At 40.9% G+C, this 14,753-nt stretch overlaps 1 protein-coding gene across 2 annotated transcripts in view; it reads left to right on the top strand.

Moving 5' to 3' along the window:
- The window catches only part of PREX2 (phosphatidylinositol-3,4,5-trisphosphate dependent Rac exchange factor 2), a 192,078-nt gene that overhangs the window by 64,907 nt on the left and 112,418 nt on the right, over nucleotides 1-14,753 (top strand). For both annotated transcript variants that reach the window (XM_075416030.1, XM_075416031.1), the window contains 3 exons: nucleotides 266-399; nucleotides 4,107-4,210; nucleotides 13,038-13,187. In XM_075416030.1, coding sequence (XP_075272145.1) covers nucleotides 266-399; nucleotides 4,107-4,210; nucleotides 13,038-13,187 — 388 coding nt within the window. The remainder of the gene's footprint in view (nucleotides 1-265; nucleotides 400-4,106; nucleotides 4,211-13,037; nucleotides 13,188-14,753) is intronic.

The raw sequence follows: 14,753 nt of genomic DNA, 5'->3' as shown, positions 1-14,753 counted from the left end.
TCCATTCAAAAAGGCCACAAATCCTCCACCCCAGTTAATGGCAATACTAAATGAATACAAAGCTAGTGTTAAACATGATTAAGTAAACATTAGATATTATTATTTAATTACAATGTGATAAATTACCATGATTTTTATTCTTGATGTTTTAAGAGACTCATTATGGTTGTGAATTTGTATAAGAAACTTTTCCTTAATTGATGCAGCAACCTTCAATTCTCATAGAATAAAAAAAAAAAACAAACCTCTTTCCAATTGATTTTAGGGGTCCAACATCACAGACACGTGCACAGAAATGCTGCGAAGTGGACTACTACTGAAAATTTCAGCAGGAAATATCCAAGAGAGGATATTTTTTCTTTTTGATAACCTTTTGGTCTACTGCAAAAAAAAGCACAGGTAAATGATTAATTTATACTCTGAAAAAAGGTGTTGATTTTTCTCACAGTAGAGCTAATCCTCTGTATGCTTTTTTCATAAGAATATTTGAATAACACCAAAGCGTTTATTGTAGTTAATGGGAATATGAAATTCAGCATTTTTAGAGGAGACCTATCATCCAGAGGGAAGTGTATTTAATTCAAACATCGGAAAAGTTTTGTAGGAATGCAGAGATCAAATAATGAAGTGCAGGGAGAAGGAATCCGTTTTGTCCGTCTTCCTCAAGACTTCCACAAGCTTATATGTGATGGCCCTGCTCTCCTCTAGGAAGGGTAAACAGACTGAATTTTTAATTCCAGCAGATTAGTATTGTAGCTTATGCTACAAAATTAGTCTCTACAGATTCAAGAGTTTCAAGCCCTGTATTTCTAATTGGAGAAAACAGCCAGAAAGGTGCTGCTTGCTGCATTGCAAGGAGCAATTGTTCGTTCATCAACAAGCTTCTATGGCTAACATTCAGTGCTCTTATGCTTCTGAGAAATAAGGGTTCTCCTATGTACACCATTGCTCTTGAAACTGCTTGAGTGTCTCTTTGATCCAGAAACTGTTTTTGAGTAGCCACTGAATACATGTTACTGGGTAGATCCTTGGTAGATTCCTAGATACATGATAGACCTTGAGTATGCTCTCTGATAACACTGCCAAATAGCATTCTTTGCTTCTGCCTCTGCACACATGTGCACGGTGTCAGAGGAAACTCCACCATGAACCTCAGTGACCAGTCAAGGAAACTGTCTGCAGCTGCTGAAACTGTTGCTTCATAAATCCATGTTCTGTCGTCACCACAGCCATGCCCATCAGATCAGTGTGAGTGCTGTAAGATTTTCAATGGTAATTCAGATTTGATAGCCAACTTTCATCCTGTTTTTCCAACTGTCTTTTACCAGTGCCTTGGATTGTCATAGCAGCTAAGTGAAAGATGTCTTTGTCTGCACCTTTAATACCCATTTGTTTTGATCAGTGCTCTGGCTTGGCAGTGGTCATGTGTCTGTTAAAGGATGGATCCTGGCCCAGCTGATTTTGAAGGCTGTGCATGAGAGGATGGTCAAGTGCAATGTTAATAGGAAAATGTACACCTGGTGCATCTGGATGAAGGTGGTAGGCCATGCAGTCCAGCGTGTGGGAGCACCCAGCACCATCCACTTGAGGACGAAAAGGCTGACCAGGCAGCCTGATACCATTATGATTTTCTCCTCCCTCGTTGTTTTAGTTGGGAAACAGTGAGTGCTTATCATCCTCTTGCTACCTGTTGTTGGTGGGGGCGGATGAAATGGAAGGAGGTATGAGGGCTGGATAACAGAGACCAGAACTCATATGTATGCGTACCACATTATCCATGTGTTGCATAGTCTAATTACAAGCTCAGATGTATATATACAACTATAGCCAGCAAAGTAAATAGAAATTTATGCATAAAATGCATGAATCTGAAACCAACTTTTAATCGATGCTTTAAAATTTTAGTAGCTACCCTTATTGTCTGCTATTGTATGTAGTTTATGCGTGGTATTTTTCACTTGAGTTTTTGCATAGGACTCATTATTCCAAATATCAAAAAATACCAAATAAGTTTATGCTCATATTCATGATGTTATACATAAAAGCAGGTGGCTAGGGGATGGATATCCCTTTTTTCTCCTCCTGTGCTAATGATAGACTTGTGGTTAGATTCACTGTAGCACCTGTAGAGCTTCTTGCTGAATCAGTATGTGGGGAGATCACACTCAACAGTATGTGGTATGGAAAGTAGAAGGTGGCAGTAGTGGAAAGTAACCATGGACCCTATTGACCAAGAATGTCTTATGAGACTCTCTCTAAATTGTAAGGCTGCTGGGCTTGTTCTGCAAGGACCTTATTCAGACTGGACTGGAAATGCTGTTCTTTTCCAGTGCGTTACTGCTGAAGAAGCTGCTGGCCAGCCCTGAGGGAGGCTTAAAGATCTTCCCCAGTGAATATTGTTTCCTCCTATAGATTGCTCTTTTAACAGGGAAGCATTTATATGTGAGAAGATATGTAATTTATACTTCACTAGCTATAATGAATCAGTCCTTTGTTTTTAAGTTTCAACTTTTGCTTAGGTTGCAGAACTTTTGGAACAGTTGAGTAAGAACCATTGAAGAACCTCATGATTATATCTAGTGTTGAATACTGAATTTATTTCAGGGATATCATTCCACAGCTGCTCAGTTTCATTTTTATGTAGGCTGGTTGAATGCAAACTCATGATCTTTTCAAAATTTCTGATTTTTGCTGTATTTTGTTGTCTGGCAATTACAATTAAATTACTGATTACATAGTATCTTTTCACTTTTGTAGCCATATTCTAGCTAAAATGCACTATTGGATGAAAATCTCAAAACACATGAAAGGTCAATAATTTCTATAGTTTTGAGCAATCATACCTTACATGTCATTGGCTGGTACCATGGTGACACCTCTGCAGATATGAAAATAACTAATTTTAGAACATAGTTCCAGATTTTATGGTGGAAAATGAATTGATTGTTCACTGGAAAGACACTTTGGGTATTGATTGGCAAGTAGGTAAAGAGAGTGTTGCTCACAGGAGGTTTGTATTTTGCAGATTTTACAAAAATTGACCTATTTTTATAGTATGAGTATTTTTTAAGCATCCTTTTGCTGCAGAGTTGTGTAAACATGGATTGCAAAATTTGGGTTCATATATACAAAGGTCACTAGAGTTATTGGATTTACCTCACTTTGGAGAGAAAAAACAGGTGATACTGAACCTTTATGCTTGCTGCTGGTTTGTATTTTTTTTAAATATATTGTTCAATTTTTGAATAAGAAACATTGTATAGTAGAGTTCCTCTCAATCATTACTGTCTAGTGAGTCAGGCCATTTTCTGAAGATTAGTACCTCTCTGGAGTGAGTGAAGGTCAGAATTCAGATGATCATTAATTCTCAGGAGCTGACCTTTGTTTGATATACAGTATTAATTATCGTCATAGGCCAAAACAGACAGAAAAACATGCCTGGCTTACCTGAGATGGGAAAAGTTGTCTAGAACTGGGATTCTCAGAAAGCCTTGACTTCACTGGGAAGAGAGTTACAGCAATGCAAAGTGCTTTGGAATACATCAGTGTGAAATTTCCTCAAAATTTCAGCAATTCTGAATTATAATTCTCCCTTAACCCTTACGTGAGGAAGAAAAAATGTCTTTATAGTTCTTCCGTGGGTAAATCCCAATTATGAGGCTAATATCTGTAGGTCAAGATTTATATCCAAAGGTGTTCGTATTTAATTTTTTCAGTCCTGCTACACTTGCATTGAATTTCTTGGCTAGCATAGGAGGCTTAAACTAGTTAGTAGGAAAGGTCCTTCCAATGCACTATGTTGTCTTTGATGGCAGGCAGGGGCAAATAAGTACCAAAGTGTTGGAACAAGGCATTTACAAAAATGAGACTTTCCTGATAAACTCTCATGTCAGCCAGCAATTTGTAGCTTACTCTTACCAGAGGTAGCATCTTTGCTTTAGCATCTGCAATGCCCCATTCAGTAATGGTTTCCACAGTTCAATAGTGCATGTATAGATGAGTTGTGATTCTTACAGCAGTCTTTAAATGCTGCATGTACAGGTGACATTGCAGAAACACACAAAAAGGTGGTGGATGACGTGCTCCTCTGTTCTTTCTTTCATCAGGCGGCTGAAGAACAGCAAAGCATCTACAGATGGCCATCGTTACCTTTTTCGGGGCAGAATAAACACAGAAGTGATGGAAGTAGAGAATGTGGATGATGGAACGGGTGAGTATATTTTTGTTGCTCATTTACAGAGTAGTCTTTTGAGGTGCTGGAATCAAATGCAGCTTCATGTTTTATTTGAGAATGGAAAGTGCTCCTTGCACATAGAAAGAAAGATCATATCAAAATTCTGCTTCTGTGACACATCATCGCTTTCATACATTATAAGCTGAGCAGTGTAGATGACTGGTTTATGCTAATATGAACAGAGTAATAAAATAAGGTGACATTTATTGCTCAACTGAAATCATGTATTCAACTTCATTTTACAGTACCCCAGCACTCCTGAATAGGTTATCCCTGGGTATGTGATATATTTGGAAAGCAAATGGAAAAGTTACCTCTGTTGGAGTGAAACCTCAAACACTATAAATGCTGAAATTGTAACATAAGTGTTTAAGAAAAAATGAAGGGTTTTTCTAATACCTTTAGGGATATAATCCATATGATTGCTTGAAATTTTCCTGACATACTTTTGAAATGTGGAAACCCAAAGTATTCCTGCAAGTGCCAATTTTTGGTTTAGAAACTTGAGTTTAACCTTTGAGCTTAATGACTAGTATCTCCTTACACTTAATGAAGAAAACCTGAAACATCTGGGGCTTTTTAATGTAAAACTAAAAAAAAAAAAAAAAGGAAACTTGCAGTGGCGTTGCAAATATGTAGGTGTGGAGGAAATTTCTACGAGTTATGTATTACTTCACCTGATTGTAAAACAGCATTAGGTTTGCCCCACATCTATGGATTCCAGGCATTTCTGAATGTAATTTCTTTCTAAATATGAGCGTTAATGGCAAGGGTTGTACAACTTAAGTAAGCTTCATAAAAGTCTTTCGAAGAAGTTAAATATTTCCTAAAATTAAGATCCTCCCCCTCCCCCCCCAGTCTTGAGTTCTTTGTTTTCAAAATAGTTGGCTCACTTCTTGTTCTACTGGGTAGACTTGGACAACAGTTTTACTGTTGTTCCTATTGCAACAAACTGGTTTATTGGAAAGCTGTTGTGTCTCTCCTCCATCTCTTCTTTTTAAGTTTTTCAACCTTTTGTCATGGGTCATGTTTTCTAAGTTTTATTACCTTTTGTGTTCTTTGGAGTTTCAGTTTTTTTTTTTCATTTTGTTTGCGTCTTTTGTATTACAAGGTGTCCAGAGCTGAAACGCTGATGGTGCCAAGTAGAACACAGTAATTACTGTAGTGCTGCTTGTGGGATGTCTATTACTAATCCCAGGATTATTTGACTTTTCTGAGAGCTTTATTTTTCGAATTAGTTTGTCTTTCATAATACCACACCAGATCCTTCTGTGCCATACCAGTGCCTATCCCATTATATTTTATACTCTGTTTATGTCTGAGGGTAGATCCTAATCACAGAATCACAGAACGTTAGGGGTTGGAAGGGACCTCTGTGGGTCATCTAATCCAATCCCCCTGCCGAAGCAGGGTCACCTAGAACAGACTGCACAGGACCTTGTCCAGGCGGGTCTTGAATATCTCCAGAGAAGGAGACACCACAGCCTCCCTGGGGAGCCTATTCCAGTGCTCTATCACCCTCAGAGTGAAGAAGTTCTTCCTCATCTTCAGCTGGAACTTCCTCTGCTTTAATTTGTGCCTGTTGCCCCTTGTCCTGTCGCTGGGCACCACTGGAAAGAGTGGCCCCATGTTCCTGACACCCATCCTTCAGATATTTATAAGCATTTATTAGGTCCTCTCGCAGCCTTCTCTTCTTCAGGCTGAACAAGCCCAGCTCCCTCAGCCTCTCCTCGTAGGAGAGATGCTCCAGTCCCCTCACCATCCTCGTAGCCCTCCACTGGACTCTCTCCAGTAGCTCCTCATCTTTCTTGAACTGGGGAGCCCAGAACTGGACAGAGTACTCCAGATGGGGCCTCACTAGGGCAGCGTAGAGGGGCCGGATAACCTCCCTCGTCCTGCTGGCCACACTCTTCTTAATGCACCATAGGATCCCATTGGCCTTCTTGGCAACAAGGGCACACTGCTGGCTCATGGTCAACCTGTCGTCCACCAGGACGCCCAGGTCCCTCTCCACACAGCTGCTTTCCAGCAGGTCCACCCCAAGCCTGTCCTGGTGCATGGGGTTGTTCCTCCCCAGGTGCAGGACCCTGCACTTGCCCTTGTTGAACTTCATCAGGTTCCTCTCTGCCCAACTCTCCAGCCTGTCCAGGTCACGCTGAATGGCAGCACAGCCTTCTGGTGTATACACCACTCCTCCCAGTTTTACGTCATCAGCAAACTTGCTGAGGGTACATTCTAACTCTTCATCAATAAGTTGAACAAGACTGGGCCCAGTACTGACTCCTGAGGGACACCACGAGTTACAGGCCTCCAACTAGACTCTGCACCGCTGATGACAACCCTCTGAGTTCTGCCATTCAGGCAGTTCTCAATAGTTACTATTAATACTAATTCTAATAATTACTTCCTTTTCTGTACTGAATTTTATCTTACTGTTTCCACGATTTATTAAGCATTCAGAATCACGTCTTGTTCCGTAAAGCTCTTGCAATGCTTCTTGCTTGGTTCCATGAGCAAACAATGTTATTACTGAACATTTAAGCTCTTGATAAGTATTGGAAAATGCTAGATATAAGGTTGAGCACTGTGGCATCACTTGATTAATTCTCTTTTTTTACGAGACATTCTTTCTAAGAATTGCTGGACAGCTGTTTTGGGCTGTGTCTTTTACCAGACCCACTGATTTAATTCGTGGTTTAGAGGTATCTGTGGGTACACTATAGTGAATTTCATCAAGCCTCGTTGACTTGAATATAATTTATCCAATATTCTGTATCCTGCTATTTCACTTTTCTGACCTGTATTCCCACCCAATTGTTAGCTTTATTTATATGAAATCTCAGTTAGCTCTTTGTTTATGCAAAAGAGAGTTGAGTGTTTCAGTCTTTTATGTCGTGTGTTGTTTGTCTACCTTTAATTTATTTTCCTTCATCTTCCTTATATGCATTAGAAATAAAAGAGTTTTCCTGTTTCCATTACGTCACTTTCTAAGACAGCATCTCTTTACTTATAACTCTCAACGTTACTGTGGCCACAGAGGCTTGTACCCACCATCATCTTCCTGATGAATATTCCAAGAATTCTGTAACTTTTTTCTTTCACTGATTCTCATCCCACATATAGCCATGCTTTCAGTGTTGGCTTTAACAAGTATTTCTTCCTTCCTCCTTCCATGGCTCTCCTGTATTTCTCATATCTGTCCTACCTTTCCTCGTTTGCTTGTTCTAGCTTTTCAGTCCTTGATCTCTTTCAGACTGTCCATTTTCCTTCCTGCCCATTTGTTTTCTTCATAATGAATCTTCAAGTACATTCTGACTAAGCACAAGTCGTCTTCCTCTCAACTCCAGACACCAGTAGTCTAATTTCCTCCAGCCACAGGAAATTTTGCTACTGTCCCTGTTTCCTATTGCCTTGCACACAATACTGGAGGCTATCATGCTTCCTTCCCACTTGCTCTCCTCAGCCGTATCAAATCTTGTGACTTCTATATATGCAACATTTCTAAAACCCGTCCTCCTTTCCACAGTTCAGAGACATCAGTTAATGGTGTGGTTATTTTGATTTCTAGATTATGGACAGTGGGCAAGGGAAGAGGTATGGATGTGATCTATCTGGACTTCTGTAAAGCCTTTGACACAGTCCCTCACAACATCCTTCTCTCTAAACTGGAGAAGTATGGATTTGATGGGTGGACTGTTCGGTGGCTAAGGAGTTGGTTGCAGCCAGAGGGTAGTGGTCAATGGCTCAATGTCCAAGTGGACACTGGTGACAAGTGATGTCCCTCAGGGGTTGGTATTGAGACCAGTGCTGTTTAACATTTTCATCAATGGCGTAGTGAGATCGAGTGCACCCTCAGCAGGTTTGCAGACAACACCAAGCTGAGTGGTGCAGTTGACACATGAGAAGGATGGGATGCCATCCAGAGGGACCTGGACAAGCTCAAGAAATGGGCCTGTGTGAACTTCATGAGGTTCAACAAGGCCAAGTGCAAGGTCCTGCATCTGGGTCATGGCAACCCCCACTATCAATACAGGCTGGGGGATGAAGGGATTGAGAGCAGCCCTGCCAAGAAGGACTTGGGGGTACTGGTGGATGAAAAGCTGGACATGAGCCACCAATGTGCTCTCACAGCTCAGAAGGCCAACTGCATCCTGGGGCTGTATGAAGAGAAGCGTGGCCAGCAGGTCAAGGGAGGTGATTCTGCTCCACTCTGGTGAGACCCCACCTGGAGTCCTACATCCAGCTCTGGAGGCCTCAGCACAAGGACATGGAGCTGCTGGAGCGGGTCCAGAGGAGGCCACAAAAATGATCCAAGGGCTGGAACACCTCTCCTGTGAGGAAAGGCTGAGAGAGTTGGGGTTGTTCAGCCTGGAGACAAGAAGGCTCTGGAGAGACCTTATAGCAGCCTTTCAGTATCTGGAGGGGGCCTATAGGAAAGATGGGGAAAATATTTTCAGCAGGGTGTTGAAGATGTCCCTGCTCATTGCAGGGGGGTTGGGCTAGATGACTTCTAAAGGTCCCTTCCAACCCAAAGCATTCTATGATTCTATGATTCTACTTACCTGCTTTTTTTTCCATATCCCCACATTTTACACCCTCTCCATTTCAGTTTGTCCAATATACTAATTTAATTTCTTTTTATAATTACCTCCGTTCTGTGATTCTCTCTGAAATAGGGTAAAGTCTGTGTGATTTCTCTGGCCTGTAGTACCTTTCTGCCCTTTTCTTGCTACCCCTTCCCTCCCTTTTTTAAAAAAAACCACCGTCAGAAGTGTATTCCCTCTCCTCACACTAATACTTTTTCTTTCACTCAGATCATGATGCCCTTCTTTAACCTTCCTCTGTCTTGGTTTCTGTACTGTTCTCATTTGTTGCACCCAGATGTCTTGTTTCTCGTCCCCTGTAGTCATCCGCATTTGAACTGTAACCTGGTACTATTCAGCTGTGTTCTTTTTGTCTCATCTCATTCCCAAGTGTAGTAAGCTGGTCATCTGAGCCTCATTCACGTTAGCTTTGCATGTGCTTTTTTTGCTCTTTCATTATTTTATTCTCCTTAATCATCTATTACCTATCACTTTCTGAAATTCTCAATTTAGAGTGCAAGTTCTGCGTGCAGAGTGCTTATATCTTCGTATCTAGGCATGGCTCTTTCGCACATACTTTTCGTGGGTCTCTATAGAGATTAATGAGTTGAGTCTAGATGACCCTTCCACGGTTCTTTACTGTAGATTTTGGGATCCTCTCCTCACTTGGTATAAGGAACCATAGGGCTCAAGGGAACAGGGTAGCTGAGAGCGTTTGCTGTCAGCGTTGATAGATGTAGGAATGTAGTCTTCGTTGTTTGTGAGTAGATGCATAGAAATAGGAAAACAAATTCCCAGTGTGATTTATTGTCATGCTAATGATATGCCTACAGAAATTAACAAAGCTCTTTCTGAAAAGCAATTTTTCTTTGATGAAATTAGGCCTTGACTGAGCAGTACAGTTGGTGGAAGCTTTCTTTTTTTGTTTCAGCATCATGATGCACTCTGCACTTTTTAATTGCACTGATTAAAGTGGAATGCATATTACTTATCAGGGCAGACTGTTTTTGTTCTTAAAACAATGTGGCTACACAACCACTTCCAAGTATTAGAAAGGTGTATATATTTTGATGGTATAGTTTTTTCTTTATTCAGTTTTTAAAATTGATTTTTGAGAGAAAAGTATATTTCTAAAGTCATTCACCAGCCATTAAATTGGTGTTATTTAGTTTATGAAGACAAGCACTTGAGACTTAGGAAATACCAGATTTATGGTTGCTTATACTATCTTAGTTCTGTCTCCTATTGTCTTGAAATGAGGCATGAAATAGAAAAAACACTACGTGATGATAATAACCAGAGACTGCATCAAACAGTATACAGAGGAGGAAGGGGGTTGATACTATGCAGCAATTATTTCCTTGGTATTTCTGAGCATCACTGCTCTTAAGAGCCTGAAGTCTGAGAAACTTAGGAGTACTTCAATGCAGAGCTTTTTTTTTAAGGGAAGAAACAAATTCTGTTGTATATGGCTGTAACAAATTGCTCGTTATGCATCTCTATTGAATTTTTAACAATGTATTACAGTTCAAATCACAAGCTTTGATGTATTACCAGGTATCATTAGAAGATGATGTCATCTTTCATCACCTTTTTTTGGGAAGTTGGAGACTTAATGATTTGTTAAGCATGCTTGTTTAGACTTTGCATGGAGCAACTTGAAGTCTCATACTCGTCTTGCTTTAACGATTGTGCTGGGTTTGCAAATCACTCTTTTAGCCTGGCTGGCAGCTGTGATTGCCTTGCAGTGGAGAGTGTTCATATATCCTGTGCAGCTGGCCAGTCCGAACAGGCATACCTCCTGGCTGGCCGGCCAGCACATCTGCAGGTCTTGACTGGATTTTGTCCAATAGCCAGTCCAAAAAAAGGTGTAAGTTTGTATGAGGTGATAGCGTAATGCTGAAATGCTCTTCAGGAGGCTTACAGGCATGGGTGTTCTGGGGAGAACAAACTGCTTACGGGAGCCTTGGGGATTGTACTCATGAGGAACACGGGGAGCAAAAGAGAAAGCAGCGGTGTTGCAGTTAAAGGTAGAGGTTGGAGTCAAGCTGGGCATCGCAAGAGTGGGTTACTATTGCAAAACTGGGCAGTAACTACCCACTTTCCTCCACCTGAACTTATTGCCATCTGTATACATTAGGAAGGCTTAGTACCTAGCTAGGTGACTGGGTGTTCACAGAATTCAGTGAGTTTGTAGTGGCATGAGATCATAGAATCATTAAGGTTGGAAAAGACCTCTAAGATCATCAACTCCAACCGTCAAGATAATAAAAGATAAATATGGTCAAAACTGCCAGTGCTCTTGGCCCTGTAGAATTTCTGTCCAGAATGAAATGGGAGGATCTAAATCCATTTTGAGTCTGAGCCATCTTTTTTTTTTTTTTTTGCCACAATTTTAACTGCTACCGTTCAATGCATTAGAGATCGTAATATTTCCATACCAAACATGGGTGTTGTGGTGATAGATGTATGGTAACAAAGACCACAGAAAAAATATCACCATGTAGTTTTGTAAATATTAACCTCTAACTTAATAAATAAACAAAAAGGCACAGCTAGTGCCATATTGCAAACTTTGGAAGTATATGCTTAAATAACAGAAAGGGGCCTTAACTTTCCTCCCTCCAGTATTCCCCCTGCCTCTGATCTCCAAAATGCTGCAGTCTGTCAGCTGAGCGCTTCTGTCTGAGGCTTCTTTCTTTACCCTGACTTTTGACTCTGATTTCCTGACAGTGCATGAATGATATGACAGCTAGTTTTCAAGAAAGTGTTTTTAAGGGACAAAGGATATTATGCATAGGTTATGTGAATAAAAATATGATAAATGGGGAAGTGGTATAAACATGATGTTGCAAAAATAACTGCATTTTTTTCTGCATCATAGACTTGCTTGCACTTTCTTGTACACTTTGAGTACTAGAAAGTTTTGTTGGTTTAGAAATTAGCCATTGGTCTCATGGTTTTCTGGTAGTTCCTGACATTTCCCAGCCCAATATACAAAGCTTGGCTGCTTTCCATCTAATTAAAATGCAGAGTTATTGAAAGGATACTAGCATGTCTGCTGAGATTTATGATAAATCTTAGCAAACATTTCAGCAAGGGTTTCAGTTTTGGAAAATCCCATCTTATTAGACAAAATGGGGCTGAATGATGAAAAAGTATTTTCAAAGTAAAAAGCTCTGTAATTATTTTAGTAGTTCAGGACTGACCCCAGGACTTTCTTGCCTCTCAGTGGAAGTTCATGGTGAGAGATTGTTGACCTTTGATTTTTTTTATGCTTTGTACAATAGTTGCTAGTTCGAGTTTTAATCTGTATTTTATGCAAAAAAATTGTATTTGATATCGTGGGACACTTCTGCCTCACAAATTTTCCCCCAGGAAATGCATGCAATCCTAGTGAAGGATATTGAAGGGTGTTAGTTTTGGAGAGGAAGTCTGTTTAGTTTATTTCTGAATGAGATTTATGGACTCGCATGTTAGATGTTACGTAAGTAAAGAAAGAGTAGTGAGTAGTAAATTGCTTCTTATAGCACAGCAGTTTACATGTGAAGAGTCAGAAGTTCTAAATACCTAAGAACATCAGCAATTGTTACCTCTTTCTCACAACGTGCGCACTGAACATAGGGTTGTTAGAAATGTATTTCAAAAATTATGCATTTGGTTTATGCGTTTTTTTAATTTTTAATATTATATTTACTTTTGTGTAAACAACTAAGTCTATATATATTTCTTTATTCAGGTAACCAGTAAAGATACATCAAATCTGTAGGACATTCTTCCTTGTCAAATAGAAGTATATTTAGTCCTTTTTAAAACTTAATGGTAAATCATTCAGTCACCACAGCTGCTCTGAGTAATGTAAGGGGCAAAACCACAATGCTGTTTTTTAAGGATTTATTTTTTACAGTTTAACACAAACAAAAGTACTCCAACTACTGTGATCTGTTCTTTTAATAGGACTGGTTTAGTGTCAAGTTTATACCTTCTTCCATATGCTAGGCAATTGTCTGTTACATTTTAAAAAGGACATTATTTACTGAAAGTTAAAAGTACAGCTTATTAAGTTATAACAGTTCACAAGCAGCACAGATAACTTCAAATTAATTTCTTTTCTTCTGTCTTTCCTGAGCTTTATTTATAATGGTAGAAGTTCTTAATAATTATAACAACTATTGCTTTTTTGAGAGTTGATGCTCTTTAAGCCATTTATCTGTTCCCAGCTGACTATCACAGCAGTGGCCACACTGTTATTAATGGCTGGAAGATCCACAACACCGCAAAGAACAAATGGTTTGTATGCATGGCAAAAACCCCTGAGGAGAAGCAAGAATGGCTGGAAGCTATTTTGAAAGAGCGAGAGAGAAGAAAAGGTAGGCTAATAAACTTCCTTGTTATACTGGATTTGCATGGTAAGGTTTTGGTAGTGTGGGGGCTACAGGGGTGGCTTCTGTGAGAAGCTGCCAGAAGCTTTCTCTGTGACTAATGGAGCCAATGCCAACCGGCTCCAAGATGGACCCGCCGCTGGCCAAGGCCGAGCCTGTCAGCGATGGTGGTAGCGTCTCTGGGATAACAGGTTTAAGAAGGAAAACAACCCTGCGTAACATAATTTTGCACCAGGAGAGAGAGGAGTGAGAATATGTGAGAGAGACAACCTTGCAGACACCAAGGTCAGGGAAGGAGGCAGGGAGGAGGTACTGCAGGTGCTGGAGCAGAGATTCCCCTGCAGCCCATGGAGGACCCCACGCCGGAGCAGGTGGATGCTTGAAGGAAGCTGTGACCCCGTGGGGAGCCCGCGCTGGAGCAGGCTCCTGCCAGGACCTGCAGAACTGTGGAGAGAGGAGCCCACACCGGAGCAAGTTTGCTGGCAGGGCTTGTGACCCCGTGGGGGACCCACGCTGGAGCAGCCTGTTCCTGAAGGACTGCACCCTGTGGGAAGGGACCCACGCTGGGGCAGTGTGTGAAGAGCCGCACCCCGTGGGAACGACTCACGTTGGAGAAGTTTGTGGAGAACTGTCTCCTGTGAGAGGGACCCCACGCTGGAGCAGTGGCAGAGTGTGAGGAGTCCTCCCCCTGAGGAGGAAGGAGCAGCAGAGCCAGCGTGTGCTGAACTTATTGCAGCCCCCATTTCCTGTCCCCCTGCGCCACTCGGGGGGAGGAGGTAGAGAATTCAGGAGTAAAGTTAAGCCTGGGAAGAAGGGAGGGATGGGGGGAAGACATTTTTTTAAGCTTTGGTTTTAATTTCTCATTACCCTATTCTGATTTGATTGGTAATAAACTAATTTCCCCAAGTCGAGTCTGTTTTGCCCAAGATGGTAATTGGTGAGTGATCTCTCCCTGCCCTTATCTCTACCCATGAGCCTTTCATTGTGTTTTCTCTCCCCTGTTCAGTTGAGGAGGGGGAGTGATAGAGGGGCTCCAGTGGGCACATGGCCTCTAGCCAGGGTCAACCCACCACACTTGTGTTACTTTGCCAGAAAGCCATACTGTATTTTTATGTTGAGACATAAAACAAAACCAGCCGCTAGGCAAACTTGTGGTGTCAGGTTCAGCTGAGGATTTATGAATACCAGCTTGGAAAAAATAAACGAAACTTGTACTGGGAAGGGCATATTAGCTTGAATAGTGTATGATGGTAGTGAATACTGTTTTGGAAACACAAAGATGATTTCATCTGTGATCTTACAGCTTATCCTCAACTGGTATAAATTGTCATAATTTCACTGAGGCCTGTGAACTATTATGGTTTATGGTATATGAGGGTCGATCATAAATGTCTGTTGAGATTTGCATGCATTGATTCGTTTTTGTGACTGGTCATTTGAATCTTTGAAATGAGCAGGTTTTCTGTGTTGAATCTTCATGCAAATGATCTTAATATGAAATGATACAGAATATACCTACAATCCCATCTTTGATGTATTCCCCCCTACCCAAGA

This window comes from Opisthocomus hoazin, chromosome 3, assembly GCF_030867145.1.
Source record: "Opisthocomus hoazin isolate bOpiHoa1 chromosome 3, bOpiHoa1.hap1, whole genome shotgun sequence".
NCBI lineage: Eukaryota > Metazoa > Chordata > Aves > Opisthocomiformes > Opisthocomidae > Opisthocomus > Opisthocomus hoazin.
Note: the sequence above shows the minus strand (reverse complement) of the source record. Positions and strands in the feature narration are given on the sequence as shown.